General features: G+C 60.4%; 2 protein-coding genes across 6 annotated transcripts in view; one reads left to right on the top strand and one right to left on the bottom strand.

Annotated features, from left to right (window-relative positions):
- MYO7B (myosin VIIB) overlaps positions 1-11,615 on the top strand; it is a 117,051-nt gene extending 105,436 nt beyond the window's left edge. For both annotated transcript variants that reach the window (XM_043487445.1, XM_043487444.1), the window contains 8 exons: positions 8,284-8,397; positions 8,585-8,672; positions 9,201-9,307; positions 9,765-9,950; positions 10,157-10,273; positions 10,456-10,539; positions 10,715-10,834; positions 11,245-11,615. In XM_043487445.1, the coding sequence (XP_043343380.1) occupies positions 8,284-8,397; positions 8,585-8,672; positions 9,201-9,307; positions 9,765-9,950; positions 10,157-10,273; positions 10,456-10,539; positions 10,715-10,834; positions 11,245-11,346 (918 nt within the window). In that variant the 3' untranslated portion in view covers positions 11,347-11,615. The remainder of the gene's footprint in view (positions 1-8,283; positions 8,398-8,584; positions 8,673-9,200; positions 9,308-9,764; positions 9,951-10,156; positions 10,274-10,455; positions 10,540-10,714; positions 10,835-11,244) is intronic.
- A 561-nt stretch (positions 11,616-12,176) lies between these two features.
- Positions 12,177-19,054, bottom strand: part of LIMS2 (LIM zinc finger domain containing 2) — a 44,040-nt gene continuing 37,162 nt past the window's right edge. For all 4 annotated transcript variants that reach the window (XM_043487452.1, XM_043487451.1, XM_043487450.1 and 1 more), the window contains exons 5-10: positions 15,795-15,944; positions 15,117-15,267; positions 14,186-14,278; positions 13,562-13,610; positions 13,325-13,400; positions 12,177-12,992 (exon numbers count right to left, since the gene is read on the bottom strand). In XM_043487452.1, coding sequence (XP_043343387.1) covers positions 12,845-12,992; positions 13,325-13,400; positions 13,562-13,610; positions 14,186-14,278; positions 15,117-15,267; positions 15,795-15,944 — 667 coding nt within the window. In that variant the 3' untranslated portion in view covers positions 12,177-12,844. The remainder of the gene's footprint in view (positions 12,993-13,324; positions 13,401-13,561; positions 13,611-14,185; positions 14,279-15,116; positions 15,268-15,794; positions 15,945-19,054) is intronic.

Genomic DNA, 19,054 nt, shown 5'->3' with positions numbered 1-19,054 from the left:
TAGGTAAATTTATTCCTAACTATCTTATTATTTTCATTGCAATGGTGAATGGGATTGTTTCCTTAATTTCTCTTTCTGTTTTCTCATTGTTAGGAAACACACTTTTTTAAAAAATAAAAATGGGATCATCATTAGACAGTTTTCAACCTGCTTCTTCACTTCGCTTAATAGTTTGGGCCCTTATTTCTGTGTCATTAAATACCAATCTGTTTTTAAGGGCTGAATAGTACTGTATTCATGAGCTACAATTCATTCACTGGTGAATTTTAAGGTCATGTTCCATTTTCACTGTTAAAACAATGAAGTGAATCTCTTTGTAGATACAACTTTTATATGCTTGATGGTTATTTTATCAGGATCAATTTCTTGAAAAGGGATTTCAGAGTGTACAAATGTTGGGTTTCCCAGGTGGTGCCAGTGGTAAAGAACCCACCTGCCAATGCAGGAGACATAAGAGACATGAATTCAATCCCTAGGTTGGGAAGATTCCCTGGAGAAGGGCATGGCAACCCACTCCAATATTCTTGCCGGGAAAATTCCATGGACAGAGGAGCCTGGCAGGCTACAGTCCATAGGGTCGCAAAGAGTCAGACATGACTAAAGTGAATGAGCATGCATGAATGTTCTAAAATCCTTGATATGTGTTGCAAAGGGCCAAATCTCAGGATGTGTCTGTTTACATCCCCTGATCCAGTATATGAATGTTACCTAATCACCTTTTAAAGAAGGAACAAGAGAAATAACATTTTATCCTACAAACCATAACAGGAAAGCTCAATTGGATGTTACAGCCAGTGGTATTACAGTTGGATATTAACAGATCTGTGGAGATGGGAAGAGAAAAGGGTGAAGGTCAGAGAGAGCCAAGGGTGAGGGAGGGAGGGAGGTGAGACAGGACTGGGGATGAGGATTGAGGTGAAGGTCCCTGAGAGACACCTCCCAAATGCGTAGAAGAGAGGCAGAGTGCAGCACAAACAACACACAGACATAGACACCAGCGCAGGCCTTGAGCACGGAGCAACATGCAGCCTCAGGAGGCCAGTGTTGGTGAGAGCCAGTCAGAGCCCACAGACACCTGCACGCACCCCTCATTGTCTTCCAGGCTTAGGCAGCGAGCAGCAGCCTGGCCCTCCAGCCCCTGGGAGCTCTGATTCTAAAGAAGGGATCAGAACCACCAGTGATGGGCCCTCCCCAGCCCACCAGAGTCCCTTACCTGACTCTCACTGACACTGGCCTGGCTTTAGGCAGAGACTTCACAGAATGATCCAGTAAATGAGCTCCCTGGGCAGCGGGTGAGGAGTTAGCTGAGGGATAAGTGATGGAGGTGACTCATCATCACAACCTCCGTGCAGGCACCTTACACCCAGAACCAGGCCAGGCCGCTGACCGTGCAGGAGCAGGTGGTGGACACTGCCTGCCTGAAGTGGCCGCTGCTCTTCTCCCGGCTCTTTGAAGTCACCACACTCTCAGGTAATGGTGTCTGATGTGTAAGAGGGTGCCAGTGGGCCCCCACCCTGGACCAGCCCCGACTTCACATTCCTCTTTCCTTCTGCCAGGCCCCCGACTGCCCAAGACTCAGCTGATCTTGGCTGTTAACTGGAAGGGGCTGTACTTCCTGGACCAGAAGGAGAAGGTGCTTCTGGAACTCTCTTTCATCGAGGTCATGAGTCTGATCACCAACAGGTGGGTGCTCCAAGGAAAGCCCCAAACCTCCGTCTCCCCACAATCTCAGTCCTTGGGGCTCCAGGGGAGACAGGGAGAGGGGGAGACTGGCACACACTGCATCACATGTGTGGCATGATGGCCATTGGCTCAGGCCCCGCCATCCACTGTCCTGGGGCCAGCAATGGGTCCGCACACCACCGATTGCCCTCTCAAGCTTCCTCTAGAGCCCAGCTCCCCTGGAAAGAGGCACATAAGCTTGCAGCCTTCAGGGCTTCCATTCACTTGTAGGTTCCTTCTCTTCTCACTGGTGGGTACTGCTCACATGGAGGTGCCAGCAGTCCGGGAGAGGGAGCAAGGGACAGGCCTGTGTGTGCAGGGCATGGAAGAGAGTGAGGACCACCTTGCATGCCAGAAGTGCCCCAGACACCCCGCCTCCAGCTTTCATCTACTGAGAAGGCCTTCACACCCTTTTGGAAGGCCTGCCTGTGCCCTGCCAGAGCCCCTCCTTGGTTCAAACACACCCTAGTGTGGCATGACCATTATGGTCATTCCCAGTGTGTGCAGGGACCACTTACTGAGACGGACTTTGCTAGGTGCTCTCTTCTATTCCAGTAAGTCCCCCCATTACCCCCACACTCTGCAGATGAATAAGCAGAGGCATGCAGAGGGTAGGTGCTTAGTTGCTCAGTCGTGTCTGACTCTTTGCGACTCCATGGACTGTAGCCCACCAGACTCCTGTGTCCATGGGATTTCCCAGACAAGAATACTGGAGTGGGTGGCCATGCCCTCCTTCAGGGGATCTTCCAAACCCAGGAATCAAACCAGGGTCTCCTGCATTGCTGGCGGATTCTTTACCAGCTGAGCTACCAGGGAAGCCCACAGAGACTGGGTAGCTCACCCAAACTCACCCAGGCTGGTGCTCCATCTCAGCATCAACTTTCTTTGCAGTGGCCCCATGGTGGCCCTGCATGCCAGCCACCACCTTGCCTGCCCAGAGCTGACTCCACAGACAGGCTTGGCACCACCACTGCCTTTGAAGCCCATAGAACAGGACCCTAAGCTTTGGCTCATCTGCCCATGCACACAGAAAGTCCGGGGCTAGGGCAGATCCATGCTCAGCCCCAGGCCCTGTATGGCTCCAGACACACTGGAGTTTCCTCATCTGTAAGAGGGCTTCATGGTGTAATGGTTGGCACTCCAAACTCTGTAACTTGGGCAGGTCACCCCTCTGAGGCTGTTGAGGGCTGATCCAGGGGGAGGGTGGGACAGGCCTCTGGTCACATTGCCCCCTTTCCCCCTCAGGGAGGCCCAGGGTGGGCAGAGGCTGATGCTGTCCACGCTGCATGAAGAGGAATATGAGTTCCGGTCCCCCAGCAGCGTGGCCGTCGCCGAGCTGGTGGCCATGTTTCTGGAGGGCTTGAAGGAGAGGTCCGTGTTCGCCATGGCCCTGCAGGACAGGAAGGCCACAGGTGCCCAGCCAGGCGGGGAGGGGGCCCGGTGAAGGGCCGCTTATGTGGCCGGTGGGAGGGCGGCTTGTTTGTGCCAGGTGCTGGTGGTCACAAAGCAGGCGGAGGGCAGGGACTCGAGCAGAGAGAGGGAGAGAGACCACAAAGTGCTCAGGGTCATCCATGGGCAAGGCAAGATGAGGGCGTTCAGGAGGGGTCTCAAACCCTCCAAAGTGAAGGGCACTGAGGGATGTCCCTCTTCTGGAAGCAAGGGAAGAGCCAGCCAGGTCAGCAGCCCATGCAGCACACATCATCCCCACTGCCATCCTCTTATCCAGTGTTGCAGACAAGGACTGGTGGCTCAGAGAAGGCAAGCAGCTTGTCCAGGGCCACATAGCTTGTGGGTGGGGATGGGGGCGGTGTGAGCCCTGGTGGTCTCGTTGACAGCTGCAGCTTCCCTCAGCACAGCTGGAAATCAGGCTTCAGAAAGTAGGGGAGCAGGGGAGGGCTGTGCACAGGGTCTTAACTGCGCTGGAAACATCAGCAGAAGCTTTGTCCCCATGGCCCATCCCATCCTCACAACCGCCCCAGGAGGGAGGGGTGATCGTCTCCATCTTATAGCTGAGGAAACAGGCTCAGATAGGTCACTTAGCTCCTGGGCAGGCGTGGTAACAGCCTGCCGGTCCTCTGTTCCCTTGGTCCATCTGCCTCACGGCTCCCTGGCCACTTCCTGGTCAGGCCTCTGAGCAGGTCTCCCCAGCTTCTGCCTGCCCGGCTATGCCTGTCCAGACCCCCCGAGTGCCTGAACTCGGGGAATCCCACCCCCAGTCACTCTCAGGGTGGCCATGGGCCCCCTGCTCTGTGTCCCTGTTTCCTCCCCTGTCAGAGGGGACCACCCACAGGATGTTAGCAGGCCCTCTGGCCTCCACTGAACCCTGGGGAAACTGTCTTCTCTGTCTCTTTGTGTGTCCATGTGACCGTAGAGGATTCCACCCTCCTGCCCTTCAAGAAGGGGGACTTGCTGATCCTGACAAAGAAGCAGGGCCTGCTGGCCTCTGAGAACTGGACCCTGGCCCAGAACGACCGGACCGAGAAGACGGGGCTGGTGCCTACCTCCTGCCTATATGCCATCCCGACAGTCACCAAGCCCTCAGCCCAGCTGCTGGTAACCCACATGCTCACCTGCCCTCAGCCGGGCACCCCTGGGCACCTGGGGAAGAGGCTGAGATGCCAGGCCTGGGGTCCCAGCTCAGGCGCCCGGGCCCCACTCCCCAGAAAGCCTGGGCATCATGTCAGCCCTGCCAGCCCCGCCACCCGTCTGGGAGAGGCAGGAAGTGCTTGTGCAGTGAGTGGCTGGGGCGTCACCTGGCACTCAGCAGGTGCTCAATCAGTGCGCGTCCCTCCATCCCTCCCACCAGGGAGCGTCCTAGGGGTAAACCCGTCTTGCCTCAATGTCATTTAAAAACCCTGACCCAAGGGGGCTCAAGTCTCCCTACCCCTGACAACCACTCCACCCTAACCCCCAAGACCAGTGCCGCCCCTCCAAGGAGACAGGACAGGCCTCCCAAATGCATGTATTGAGTGCCAACTGTGTGCTCTGTATACCACAATACAGTATCAAACACAGTAGCATCTCCACCCTCAAGGAGCACTGGGACAAATGATGACTTGGTGGCAGGGGTACAGAGTGCCACAAGAAGCAGCACTGGTTGTTCCAGGAGCAAATTCTAGGATGGGGGCTTACACTGTCCAGGAAGATTTCCCTGAGGGACAGACGCTTCCATGACCAGGCCTGAAGGAGGTGGGGGGGCCAGGCCAGCAGAGCCAGGGTGAGAGATAGCCCTGAAGAGAAGTGCCCCAGGAGAGGGGAGCCTGGTGGGCCTGAGCACCCCCTGAAGAAAAAGGAAACAGGTTCAGAAACATTGAGTCACTGGTCCTGGGTTCCACAGCAGGTGACACAGGAGGGGTAGGTCCCAGCCTGTCCAGCCCTGTGGCCTGGCCCCTCCCTAGTCTCTGAGGACACCTGGCCAGGAGGGGCCCGTGGGTGGGGCCTTCTGGACACTCATACCTATGCCCCACTCCACCCCCAGAGCTTGCTGGCCATGTCACCAGAGAAGCGGAAGCTGGCAGCCCAGGAGGGGAGGCCCGCAGAGGCTCCCCTCGAGGAGCATCCCGAGGAGAACCTGCACACCCTGGAGGAATTCTCCTATGAATTTTTTAGGTGCCCACCCTGCTTCATCCCGTGCCCCACCCCAACCAGCCCTTCTGTGCTGCCTGGGCAGGGAGGGGACCCTCTGACCCTGACATAACCAACCTGTTTCTTAGTGGAGTGCTGTGGGCGCATCCCCGTGGGGGCCCACCCCAGAGCCCTGGGCTCTCTCTGCACTGTGTGTGCATGGCCCATGGTGGGTAGGCACAGGAGCAGCACACACCCTGACCCTGACCTCCATCCCCAACAGGGTCCCAGAGAAGGAGACCATCAGCAGAGCCGTGCTGCCCCTGGCTCGAACCCGGGGGCAGCTGTGGGCTCACTCGGCCGAGCCCCTGAGGCAGCCGCTGCTCCGGCGTGTCCACGCCAATGCTGAGCTGCGGGATGCCGCCTGTCAGATCTTCATCGATATCCTTTCCCAGCTGGCCTGCCCCAGCCCCACGCCAAGCCTGTGGGGCCCCACGGCCGGCCCACCCAAGGGCCAGCCCTCTCAGGGCCAGGGGCTGCTCCAGAGTCAGTGAGGTGCCCCAGGGTGGCGGGGATCAGCTCCAGGCCAGACTCAGGGTCAGTGGTGACAGGCGCTTCCTTCCTTGACAGCCGCACCCATCCTCAGGTACATGGGTGACTACCCCTCTCGGCAGGCCTGGACCTCCCTGGAGCTCACCGACCAGATCTTCTCATCAGCCCTCCAGGAGGCCACCCTGCAGGACGAGGTTTATTGCCAGATCCTGAAGCAGCTGACGCACAACACCAAGAGGTCTGCGGGCAGCGGGGAGGGATGGAAGGCACAGCAGGCACAGGCCCCCTCGGCCCCCCGCCGGGGGGTCCCCAGCCCCCACCTCGTAAAGGCAGCCTTCGTTGTAACACTGGGGTTGGCGGGGGGGGGGCGGTGTTGGGACTTCTTGCCCTGGGCCGTGCCGCTCCTACCCTGTGTCGTTCGTCACCTGGCCTCTCTAAACCTCAGTGCTCTCCTCCACAAAAGGGGCATGATAGCACTCCCTCTCCTTCTTGTGAGCGGGAAGGCTTTGATGGTGTTGACAGCAGGGCAGTGGCCTCCTCGCCCGTGGCCTCAGGCAGGTCTCTGCTCACATGAACAATCCTGCAAAGAGCCCCATCTCCCTGCAGTGCTGGAGGGCTCGGCCTCCAGGAGGGGCCCCTCCTGGGCTGACCTGTGCTGCCATCCACAGGTACAGTGAGGAGCGGGGCTGGCAGCTGCTGTGGCTCTGCACCGGCCTCTTCCCACCCGGCAAGGCGCTGCTGCCGCACGCCCAGAAGTTCATAGACACGCGGAGGAGGAAGGTGCTGGCCCCCGACTGCAGCCGCCGCATCCAGAGGGTCCTGAGGTGAGCCTGCCAACTCCCAGGTGCCCCCGGAACATTTCTCTGGGAGTGCCGGGGAGTGTGGCCCACCAGTCTCCCGGGATCGTGTTCCAGTGGGCACACCCACCAGAGGAGCCAGACTCGGCTTCCTCTCTGAAGTGGTGTCAATCTGGGGAGACAGGGCCCGGCCCCAGCCACCGGGGGGGGGGAGACACACAGTGAGGCCCAGGAGGGCTGCAGGGAGGCTGGAGGGGTTGGCGGGTTTCTGGCCATGAGTGGCCGCCTGGGTCATGAAGAGGCCCATACCCAGTGCCCGGCTATATGAAAATGAGAACGCGACCCACCCTGCCCGCTGGTGCCCTGCCCAGCCTGGTCCTCCCCCTACATGTGCTGTCAGAACCTCAGGGCTCCTGGGGGATGAGGCCAGGCTGGCCTCTGCCGCCTCCCATGGGCCACGTGCCCGGCACCTCCTCAGGGCAGCTCCTCGTGCATGGCACGTAGCTGAGCTCAAAGGCTGGTGCGGGGCCAGGCCTGGGTGGGTGGTGGTGGCCCGGGCAGCGTGCACTTCGCTCCAGGACAGGGCCCCGGAAGCAGCCGCCGCACCAGGTGGAGGTTGAGGCCGCGGAGCAGAACATCTCCCGCATCTGCCACAAGGTCTACCTGCCCAACAACACGAGCGAGGTGAGCCTCCCCTCCCCACCCCCAGCACAGCCAGAGCAAGCTACTTCCCCACTGGGGCCACTCTAGGAGAGCTGGGCGACGCCTACGGACACAGCTGTGTGAGTGCGAATGGACCGCCTCCCCTTTGTGCTCTCCTAGCCCCCCTCCTGTGAAAATACAGCTCTGTTCTCACTGGCTCCCGCCAGCATGAACTGAGCGCTGGGCACCCTCAGGGGCTCCAGGTCATGCAGGGGACTGCTGGCCCTGGGGAGGTTGTAGTATGGTGGGGAGTCGGGATGTCCCAAAGGCATGGGGGGCCTTCCAGGCCAGGCACAGGAGTGAGGAGGCCAGGAGGCTGGGCAACAAGGCTGAATTCCAGGGCCTAGAGGCCCCTTGGGGCTTCCACCCAGCCCCGGGGCCACAGTGAGCAGGGATCCCGTGAGGTGCTTATGGATGGAACCCAGTTGGCTGTTGGGGACAGCGGAAGAGACAGCTGGGAGTTGGCAGTGCATGTGTGTGTGCTAAGTCACTTCAGTCATGTCTGACTCTGCGACCCCATGGACTGTAGCCTACCAGGCTCCTCTGTCCAAAGGATTCTCCAGGCAAGAGTGCTGGAGTGGGTTGCCATCCCTGCCTCCAGCGGGAGACCCTTGGCTAAATGGCAGCAGTGGAGGGAGGGGAAGTGGGGGATGGTGACCTCACAGCCCTCCCCAAGTGGACTGTGGCCTGGAGATGGCAGAACCCATGATGGGAAGTTCCCAGTCTGGCTGCAGACTCTCAGAGCAAGTTGAAAAAGCCAGGCCTCTTGGGTACCTCGAGACAGTGAGCCCTGTGACAAAACAGTGCACACATCTGGCCAGGTTTCTAGAGGGGTAGTCTCACCCTTCTCAGGACAGGGCACGCCCAGCCTCAGCCAGCAGGGTTCAGAGGCTTATCCAGAGCTGAGCCAAGTCCTGAGGTGGTCACGGGCTGCCCCTCTGCCCAGATGCTGGAGGTGGGTGCCAACACCCGGGTGCGGGACGCCTGTGACAGCATCGCCGCCCGGCTGCAGCTTGCCTCCTGGGAGGGCTGCAGCCTCTTCATCAAGATCGCAGACAAGGTGTGTGGCCCACAGGCCAAGGGGCGGGAGGGAAGGCGGTTAAAGCAGGTGGGGGTCTCCCACCTGCACTGGGCCAGCCCCCGCCGGGGTACACAGGCACACAGGCGAGAGGGGTCACAGAGCCCCGGTGTGACACCTGGCCTCCTGCACACCTTCCTGCCTGTCCCCTCCTCTCCACCTGCCCCAGGTCATCAGCCAGAAGGAGGGAGACTTCTTCTTTGACTCCTTGTGGCACGTGTCTGACTGGGTAAAGAAAAACAAGCCCCAGAAGGAAGGTGAGAAGGCTCTGGGAGCCAGGCTGGGGCCACAAAGGAGGATGTTGCTGGGATCTGAGGTGGAGCAGGACTTGTCTGCCTCCTGGGCCGGGGTCAGACAGCTCCCCTGGACCCTCGCTCATGCCCATTCATTCATTCGTTCTCCTCAGGTCCCCTGGCTCATGGGTATGGCCAGGCCTGGGGCCAGGCAGTGAGGCCCTGCCCTGAGAACTCTACCAGCTCGGGCAGGGGCTGGGCATGGGGCAGGCCTGGAACACATGGCCGGACTTTGGGGTGATGAAGGGTGCACAGGGGCAGAAGGGAGTCTGACCCCACAGGGAGATCCAGGAGTGCCTATTCATCTTGAAGGCCGAGGAAGGGCTGGGGGCCAGGGAGAAAGAGGCATGGAGGCTTTCCAAAGGGGAGGTCATGGTAGCAGACACAGCAGCGATGTGGGAGGGCCAAGTAGCAGGGCGTAAGAATGGGTGTAAGGCCTCAGAGCCTGCCTGGCCAGGGACAGGCTCTGTGCTCACTGCTGCCCCTGCCCAGGGGCCCCTGTGACAATCCCCTATCAGGTGTATTTCATGCGGAAACTGTGGCTCAACGTGGCCCCTGGGAAAGATGTGAAGGCAGACACCATCCTTCATTACCACCAGGTACCCGGCTGCCCCTCCTGCTGGGTGTTGGGGCCACACCTGCCCTCAGAGTGGGGGATGGCCTCTTTGCCCAGGGCCACCCACCTCCCGCCCAGGGCCTCGTGGTCGGTCAGGGTTCTGGAGCCAGGAGCAAATGGAGAGCAGTGCCTTGGGACAGTGGCACCTGCAGACAGTAGCTGTACCCTCACCTGCAACACGCCTGCCAGGGAGGGGAGCGCCCAGAGGGTCCCGAGCCTGTGAAGTGCTAGGCCTTGCCCTGAAGGGGTAGAGCAGGCCCAGCTCTGCAGCGAGGTGTTGGGGAGCCCTGCCCGCGCTCAGTCACCTTCCCTCTGCTGGAAACCTAACCCTGAGGACCTTATTTCTCTGCAGGCTCTGTTTCCTAGATTCTACTGGGCTACCACCTGAGTGCAAAGCTGGGGGTGGTAGGAGCCTAAAGTCCAGCTTTTCCTTCACCCAGGAGCTGCCCAAGTACCTGCGTGGGTTCCACAAGTGTTCAAGGGAGGATGCCATCCACTTGGCTGGCCTCATCTACAAGGCCAGGTTTGGTGATGACCAGTCCCAGCTAGCCAGCATCCCCAAGATCCTGCGGGAACTCGTGCCTGAGAACCTCACACGCCTAATGTCCTCGGAGGAATGGAAGAAGGTCCTTGTTGGGGGCTGGAGAGGGGGCCCTTGGCTGCTGCCCCTGTAGGGGTCCTGCCCACGTGTGGCTGCGGGAGGGTGGACTGGGTCTGCCACCCACAGCCTCAGGCAGCAGCCGTTGTTCTGGCCGGAGCCTCAGGGCCTCATGTGGTGGCCCAGCCAGGCTGTGGTCTCCACTGAGACCCCACTGGCCCTGGCTTTCCCTAGAACATCCTCCTGGCCTGCAACAAGCACAAGGACAAGACGGTGGAGGAGGCCAAGGTGGCCTTCCTGAAGTGGATCTGCCGGTGGCCCACCTTCGGGTCTGCCTTCTTCGAGGTGAAGGTAGGTTGCACCCCAGACCCACTGTCCTGGCCAATCAGGCCCCACACAGCTCTGGCCCCGGCAGCCTGAGCTTCTCCTGCAGACAGGCCACAGGCAGGGCCACGGCCAGGTCTGGGAGGGCACGTATGCATGCGTGTGTCTCAAGGAGGGGCTGTGATCTCTGTGACGCCCTCCCTCCCCAGCAAACCTCGGAGCCCTCCCACCCGGACATCATCCTCATTGCCATCAACCGGCACGGGGTCCTGCTCATCCACCCCAAGACCAAGGTAGCAGAGGGCCCTGGCAGGGCCAGGGAGGCCCCCGTGCAGGGAGGCTGGGCTCCCGTCCTCCTATACATCGGCCCTGGGCTCTGGAGGATCCCGGGCAGCAGTTCAGACCCGGGGCCCCTCAAGCCTCCTGGGCTTTGGCTGGCTCTGACCCACCTGCCTGCTGTGGCCCCAGGACCTGCTCACCACCTACCCCTTCACCAAGATCGCCAGCTGGAGCAGCGGCAGTACCTACTTCCACATGGTGCTGGGGGGCCTGGGCCGGGGCAGCCGCCTGCTGTGTGAGACCTCTCTGGTGAGCTCCAGGCCCGGGGGGCCTTCCGGGGGCCCCAGGTCCCTTTCCCAGCCCAGACGCAAAGCACCCAGAGGCTCTGGACACTAGGCCTCCCACACCTTGACCCCCGATGCCACCGAGTGAATTGCTCATGGGAGAGCCCAGCTCCCACGCCTGGCACGGACAGGCCAGGCTGGGCTGGTGGAGGACTCGATGGAGGTGCAGTGCAGGGAGGGCGGGGCGTGTCACTCAGGGGCATCAAGGCCTGGCAGGGAGCTCTGTGGTCCTAGGAGGGATGAGGACTCAGGGCCCAGACACAGTCCTGCTTCTCTCGTCACCACGTCTGCCTGGGGTGTCACTGAGGCAGAAGCTGGGCCCCCAAGCCCTGGTCCACGCCCTGCCTAACTGTACCCCACCTTCCCCTAATGCAGGGCTACAAGATGGATGATCTGCTGACCTCGTACGTGCAGCAGCTGATAAGCACCGTGAACCGGCAGCGGGGGCCCCGCAGCTCAGTCCCAAGCCACCCGTAGCAGCAGGGTCCTCTGGCCCACTCAGCCGCCCTCCACGGTCAGGGATCCCTGTGGGGCTCACCCAGGGCCCTCCTCTGGGCCCGAGGCCTGCCCTGTCCCCAGAACGCCCCCTCCCACCCTTTGGCACCCCAGTGGGTCCCTCCCTTGGGTGCTGACTATAAGGGGCAAAGGCAGGCACCCAGGGCGGCACTGGGAGTGGTAGGCCTCACAGCTGATGGGTGGATGATGAGAGAACCCCCTAGAAATGTTCAATAAAAGTTCATGGAGCACTGGGGAGTGTGTGTCAGTGAGAGAAGAGGGTTGCAGGTTAGATGGGCCAGAGATCCAGGAGGTGCTGGCCAGGAAAATTTCCTTCTGTTAAAAGCAAAAAGCACTATGATCCCCCCAGGGACAGGGAGGACAGCTTCATCCTCAGAGAATGACTTCCGTCATGTCTCACCTTTCTTTCCACCTCCTTCCCTTCCTGCTTCTCAGACTGGGAAGGGACTCCCTATGGGCCCCTTGGCACAGCTTTCCTCCTTCCCCATCAGGACACTGGGCATGGGAGGCTGCCAGGGGGGTCTGCTGGAAGAGCTATGGGCCCCTCTCCCCACACAGAGGGAGGATCAGCATGCAGGGCCTTGGGGCCTGGGCTCACCCTGGACCCCCAGCCGGCCTGTCCCCCGACTCCACCCACGGGGCCAGCCCTCAAGGACTGAGGGTCTCTGCTGACCTTTTCTCCAGGCTGTGTTGCAGCCTGGCCCTGGGATGCCTGTCCAGTCTGGTCTTTGTCTTTCTCACACTGCAGCAGCATGTCCACCCTGATGCCACAAACCACACAGGCCCTGGGGTGGTGTAAAGAAGCCTTCATTCGTTGTGCGAGTGTAGTGTCCTTCTTGGAGGGCAGGAATGAGCCACCCACTGGAGCCCATCACCTCCTGGCTCCAGACTGCACCCAGGGAATCAGCACGCACCCCAGAGGTGGGGTGCGCCGGGCCCCTCCAGCTGCTGTGTAGGGTGAAGTGCAAGACATGCCGGCCTGGTCTGGGTACTGGGATCCTCCTTGGCTGAGTGAGCACGTGGTGGGGGAGAGAAGGACGGTTCACCAGAGGCCCCCCCCACCCATGTGGCCTAGGGCCCAGGGTGGCTGCCTGGCTGGGGGCTCCATCTGTGCCATGTGGGGCAGAGGCTGGCCAAGCTGCCACGAGGCCTCTGCAGGGATGGGACAGGTCAGGGCAGGCTGAGTCAGGTGACACCAGCCCCTATCTGTTCCTGGCCCTGGAGGACCTTGGGCCGAAACTGTGGATGTGGACCTGTCATAGGCTCACCACACCCAGGCCCCTGCCCCACGGCCTCGTGAAAGGAGGGAGAAGAGGATGCTCGAAGGTGGAGGGGAGGAGGAGGGATGCTGAGCAGAGAGACAGGAGCGAGATGCGGCAGGTTCAGGGAGCTGAACTGGGGAGTGAAGCATCGGGCAGCAGAAGAGCAACGCGCAGGAAGCGGCCCGGGGGCAGGCCTCTCAGGCAGTGGGGAGGCCCGAGGACTTGGGCTGCGCCCTGCGGGCAGCCAGCTCCGACAGCTTCTTCAGCCGTTTCTTCAGCTCCAGCGGGAACTTCTCGTAGCACCGCTTACACACGGGCTTCATGTCGAACTCCACAAACTTGTTCCTGGGGAGGACGGGCAGCGGTCGGGAGGGCTGGGGTCTCCTCTGGGCCCCAGCCTGGAGCACACCGCCTTCCCACACAGCAGCCTGTCGCCTGCCCTGGGCGTGACTTTGTGGCCAGAGGTCACGGTAGACCTCTGGAGGTAGGAGATGCGAGGTAGGAGGCCTCCAGGCCTCCCTTTCTGCCTAGAGACAGCCAACTCCAGCAGGAGTCCCCAACAGGCTCCAGGAGCGGGAAGGGGAGGAGGCGGACACTGTGTGGGTCTCCACCCACTGCGGCTCCTCTCCTGCCCGGGGGCAGGGGGCGCTGTGGTGAGGGGTGGGTGCACCACTTACTTCAGGGTGAGCCGGCTGTTACAGGTGGAACAGGAGAAGCAGTGCACGCACCAGGCCTTGTTGAGGGCTGACACCACTGTGAGGGGCAGACGCAGGCTCAGTGACCCCACAGGTCAGCCACAGGGCCCCCTGTGCACAGGGGGGGCCAGCCAGGCACACAGCTGCAGGGCCCACAAGCCCAGAGCGCGCAGGGGATAGGGGCTGGGGCAGGAAGTGGGCACAGGGACGGGGCCTCACCATCGCCCTCGATCACGTGGCTGCAAGTGTAGCAGACATCCCCAAAGAGCTGTGGACAGAGCAGGGGGTTACACACATGCGGGCGTTCATGCCCCCGGCCCTGGCCAGGGGGGTCGCCCCACCCCGCCCCAAAGGGCAGTTCCTGACATCTACCCAGGCCTCTCGGGCCTCCAAGGCCTCCTGGACTAGGGCACAGGCTGGGGTCTGAGGGCTCGTCAGAATCACCGCCCCCCAAGATGGAGGTGGTGATGCTGCCCCCTCTAAGGCCCCTCTGCTGCCCTGGCGTCCTGGGGAGTGCGGTCAGGGCCGGAAGCCCATTCTCTGTGCAGTTTTGCTGGGCCTGGTAGGAGGCAGGGGGGCTGTGGCACATGTCACCCCGAGAGCCCAGGACTTCACATGCCATCTCACTCAGTCCCTGCGACAGGCCTGGCCACGGGGCACATTTCCCAAACGGGGACACTGAGGTCACAGGGGCTGCCCAGGTGCCGAGACACTCAGCTCACAGGCCTGGGGCACAGCCCCCACTCAGCACCCGCCACGGGGCTCCCAGGGGAGGAGGCTGTCCCATGCCCTCTCCGGCCAGCCCGGCCTGCCGGGCACCCGCTGCCCTGCCTCAGCCCGCACCTGGTTGTAGTGAGTCTCACAGTAGGCCAGACCCTTCTTCTCATAGTGCCGGTGCCCCAGGAACGGCTTCTCACACTTGGCGCAGACGAAGTGCTGGGGAGGGGGGCGAGGGGCGGCAATGGCAGAGTTGAGGCAACAGCCACGTCCCCAGGAGACAGCCCAGAGGCTGACGGGGTCGGGGGCTCGCAGGACCCACAGGAGGGCCGTGGGGCCGACACCTCCGTGAGTTGCCCCTGCTTAGCAGACCTCACTCCTCGCTGCTAGGCACCTGCAGCCCAAGGAGTCAGGTGCCGGCGAGGCGCCTGCAGCACAGAGGGCTGCACTCCCGCGGACTCCTCTCTCCACAAGCCCAGAGTCACCGGACACGTCTTCCCGTTCGGGAGGCTTCTGGGTGCGATGACTCACCTTCCCATGGGAGGCTGGGGGTCAGGGGCCACATCAGGACCCTCACGGAGGGGCCACCCAAGGCAGAGCCTGTGGGACGCAGAGCTGGCCTGGCCACAGGCTTGCATGCCTCTCTTCCAGGCAGTGACTGTGAGTGCCGGAGCCCCCAGCGGAGACCCACTTCCATCAGCCACAATCCCACAGGGCGCCCCAGACCAATGTCCCCCAGGTGTTCTCATGACCTTGGAATCTTCTAGAAGCCCAGGAAAGGGAGGAAGGGTGGGGGTGTCTCAGGACTTTGGCATCCTCTAGAAGGCCAGGAAGGAAAGGACGCCTTGGGGGTGGTGTGCCTGCTTGGCCCTGCTCTGTGCCCTCAGGTCTCTGGGTCCCATGGACTGAGCCGCCCCCGGCCAGGGGCCAGGAAGGGCAGCCCCCCAGAGGAAGGTCGGTTCTGGGAGGGAGTGTGGAGGGGTTGCAGCAGGGCCAGACTTTGGCTGTGAACATGAGCTGGGCCCCCGAGTCTGCTGTCCACACCGGCCTCGCTCACCTCCACGTGCCACTGCTTGCCCAGTGCATTGACCACCCGGCCCTCGATGGGCCGGCGGCAGGCCCCGCAGATGGGGACCCCCATCTTGTCGTGGCAGGGCAGGCAGTAGAGCTCGCCCTTCAGCTCCCGGGCCTCTGCGGTCAGCTCCTTCCTGGAAGACAGCGCAGAGCCCCCAGTGACGGCACTGCCCAGCTCCCGCCCCTCCAGACCCAAGGCAGCAGCTTCTGAACAGCCCCCCACCCCAGTTCTGTCCCTGCAGAGCCCCTCAGGCAGGCGTTGCTTTCATCTCTGCTCTCTTTGGAGACTTCCTGTGCCCCAGACAGGCCCCAGGGCATGGGATTCCGGCTCGGCCCTCGCAGAAGGAGGCCTCTGTTTGGCACAGAGCTGTTCCCGGCCCCTCCGCCCCCAGATCAGACTGGGCATCTGGGACAGACCCAGCGGGGCGGGGGGACCCTGCAGCCTCTCCTTCCTCTCTCGTCCCTCGGGCACCTCTGAGTCTCCAGTCCTCCCTGAACGGAGCCCCAAAGAGAGGAGTCTCCTGCATGGATGTCCTCGGGCCCCCATTCTACCTGCCCCTGCACCCCACTCTCCCGTTGCCCCTCTGCCCACCTGGTCCTCCTCTCCAGCCCCATCACTGCCCTGGGGGGCTGTCCCACCTCCACCCAGCTCTCCCCCTACCCGCAGTGGGTGCAGCTGAAGTGGTCAGGGTGGTAGGCGTCGTTCTTGAACATGAGGGGCTGCTCGTCGATGACCAGGTGGCAGCGCTGACAGATGTACTTGCCCAGGCCCTTGGCCTTCTCGCGGTTGTGGCAGGGTCGGCACAGGTGTCTGTGGGGAGTGAGGCGGGTGTGAGGAACACAGCCTCCCCTCCGCAGCGCCCCCAGGCAGCTGGGCCACCTCCCTGGAGAAGACATCTCCGAACACCGAAGACAAAGGTCCGTCTAGTCAGAGCTGTGGTTTTTCCAGTGGTCATGTATGGATGTGAGAGCTGGACCATAAAGAAGGCTGAGCACCAAAGAACTGATGCTTTCAAACTGTGGTGTTGGAGAAGACTCTTGAGAGTCCCTTGGACTGCAAGGAGATCAAACCAGTCAACCCTAAAGAAAATCAATACATTGGAAGGGCTGATGCTGATGCTGAAGCTGAAGCTCCAATACTTTGGCCACCTGATGCGAAAAGCTGACTCATTAGAAAAGACCCTGATGCTGGGAAAGATTGAAGGCAGGAGGAGGAGAGGACAACAGAGGATGAGATGGTCGGATGGTATCACCGACTCGATGGACATGAGTTTGAGCAAGCTCCGGGAGTTGGTGAAGGGCAGGGAGGCCTGGCGTGCTGCAGTCCATGGGGTTGCAAAGAGTCGGACACGACTGAGCGACTGAACAACAACAACACCCTCACCCCTACAGCCTGAACAAATGTCGGGAAGCCTTGGGGGTTCAGCCCAGTGTCCCGGAACAGCCAGCCAACAATCTGCTGCTGGGAAGGCCACAGGTGAGCCCTCTAAGAGGAGCACAGGACAAAGAGCAGAAGGAAACACGGCGGCAAGTTGGTGCTGGTGTCTTTGGACGCAAGGCAAACACGGTGTTTTTCTTCTTTATGCTTTTTCTGAGCCTAGGACATCATGTGGACAAGAACAGCTCAAAAATTCACTTTATTTTTCAAATATCTTTCAACACATAGGAGTAACTGTACAGTGTGTTACCAGCCCACTGTGCCCAGTCAAGGAGCCAAGGAGTGCCAGGCCCGTCGGGCACTCAGGACCTGCTTCCTCAGGGGTCCTCCCAACAAAGAGGAACCCGGACGTCTACAGGCTTGCTCTGTCTCCAAAGACAAGCACGGTTGTGCCAGATGGAGCCCCCAGACCTAGGAACTGTCATTACAGAGTCTTTTTTGTAAAGACCTCCGAGTAATTTCTGATGGTACTTTCTCCTCTGGGCAACAGCTGCGGTCTCTACTGAGAGAAATCAACATGGTTTCTGTTTCCTTGGGCCTCACAGGCGGCAGGAATTTAGATTCACTGTCCCGGGCAAAGATGCATTAATACAAAGGCCCCAGTGCCCTGCTCCCATCCCCCACCTGCCACCTGATCTGCCAGTGCTGTCGGCATCTGGGCCTTCCTGCTCTCCCTTTTCCAGGCCCCCACCCCTCCCACCAGCCTCATGCCCACCTGATACCAGTGTTGGCCTCTTTCAGGGGCAGATCAAGTAAAGAATCTGCCTGCCAATGCAGGAGATGTAGAAGACTCGGGTTCGATCCCTGGGTTGGGAAGATCCCCTGGAGGAGGAAATGGCAACCCACTCCAGTATTCTTGTCTGGGAAATCCCATGGACACAGGAGCCTCGCGGGCTACAGTCCATGGGGTCGCAAAGAGTCTGACACAACTGAGCATCTAAGCACACACAGGGAGTCTTCTTGAAAGATTAACTCTCAGACTCAGGACCACGCCGCTCCCACCCCACACACCCCACACCCCCGCCAGGCAGGTGTGGTAGGCAGATCCTAGATGCCAGGGCAGCGAACTCCCTGCCCTTGACCATAGCATTGGCCACTGCATTTGGGTCTGGACTGCCCTCTGCTTGCCCCAAGTGTGTCTTATCTCCCCAGAGCTGAAGGACAAGGGCCCAAAGGAGTGCCCAGCAGCCACCTTCTAAGCTGTGAACAGGCTCCCAGCTGTACTCCTCCGAAGCCTGGGTGCCCCGCACAAGGCAGAGGCTCAGGATGCATCTTCTGATGCGTGAGTACATGAACAACTGTGAACAACAGGAAGGGGAGGACAGCAGGTGTCATCTCCCCAAGACCTGACGGCTACTGAGACTAGGCCATCTCCTGGCCTGGGACCCCTGGCTCCCTCTACCCGCCCAGGGCCCACAGTTGTGGCCTGGGCTCTAGTCTCCATCTCCTGGGCAAGGCTTTGCCCCCCTCCCCTGCAAGGTCCCTGAAGCCCAGTGGGCTCTCCCCACCCCACTCTCCCTAAGACACCCTCTGCCCAGCCCCATCCCGGGTCTCCTGCCATGGCAGAGCCTCCCCACGCCACACCTGCCACCTGCTATGTCTCTGTCTCAGAGAGTGTTTATTCCCCACCGCTCCACTCCAATTCTGATGCCTCCTCTTAGCAGCAGGACAACATTCAACCCATATGGAAAGATTTCTCCTCAAAGTTCACCGAAATGAGCACAACTCCTCAAAATCTGGTTGCAACACTCAGTGCCCTTAAAACCACTGTCATCAATCATCCAACAACCGACAGCTGCACTCAGGGAAGCCAGCCAGATTCCCGTGCTTCAAGCCACCATGAGCCAGTTCTCCCAGACAGCTACCTTGGGCCACAGTGGGGAGGGAGCCTCACACCCCACCAGCTCCGGGTCAAGACAGAACTGAGGAACCCTGCTCTCTCACAGGACCCCCAGATGAGAAATATCTTTTCAACAGACCTGATCCCAGCACCAGATCTAAGGACAACCTGCAGAATTTTTCCAAGGTAGAATGAAGATGGAACCTAGGAATTCTACCACTGAGGTGCAGCAGAAGAGAACAAGACAAAACACATACACATGCAGCCTAAGTTTTAGAGTGACACATGCTTGAGTCCGAATCCTAGCTCACTGGTTTGTGGCTGGAGCCTCAGTTTCCTCATCTGTAAAATGGGCAGTAATCCCAAGTGCACAGGACTGTGTGAAAGAGCACATTTCAGAGAGTACCTGTGGGAGGTTCCTCCCAGTGATAGCATGTATAGCTTTAAACATCTTAACTAAAAAGTTGTAAAGTCTTTTGAAACTAGAAATAGTGGTCTGGTGCCCTGTGCTACTGGGTGTATCGTTTTGGGAAAGACAGAGAGAAACAACTTTGCTGGAGTAGCCACTGTCGACATCCAAACAGCCACCCCCCAGACTCCCAGGAGGAGCCTTGGAGGAGCAGTAGGGGGCAGGCAGCAGTGG

Source organism: Cervus canadensis, chromosome 15, assembly GCF_019320065.1.
Source record: "Cervus canadensis isolate Bull #8, Minnesota chromosome 15, ASM1932006v1, whole genome shotgun sequence".
Taxonomy (NCBI): Eukaryota; Metazoa; Chordata; class Mammalia; order Artiodactyla; family Cervidae; genus Cervus; species Cervus canadensis.
This window is presented reverse-complemented; position numbering and strand designations above follow the sequence as displayed.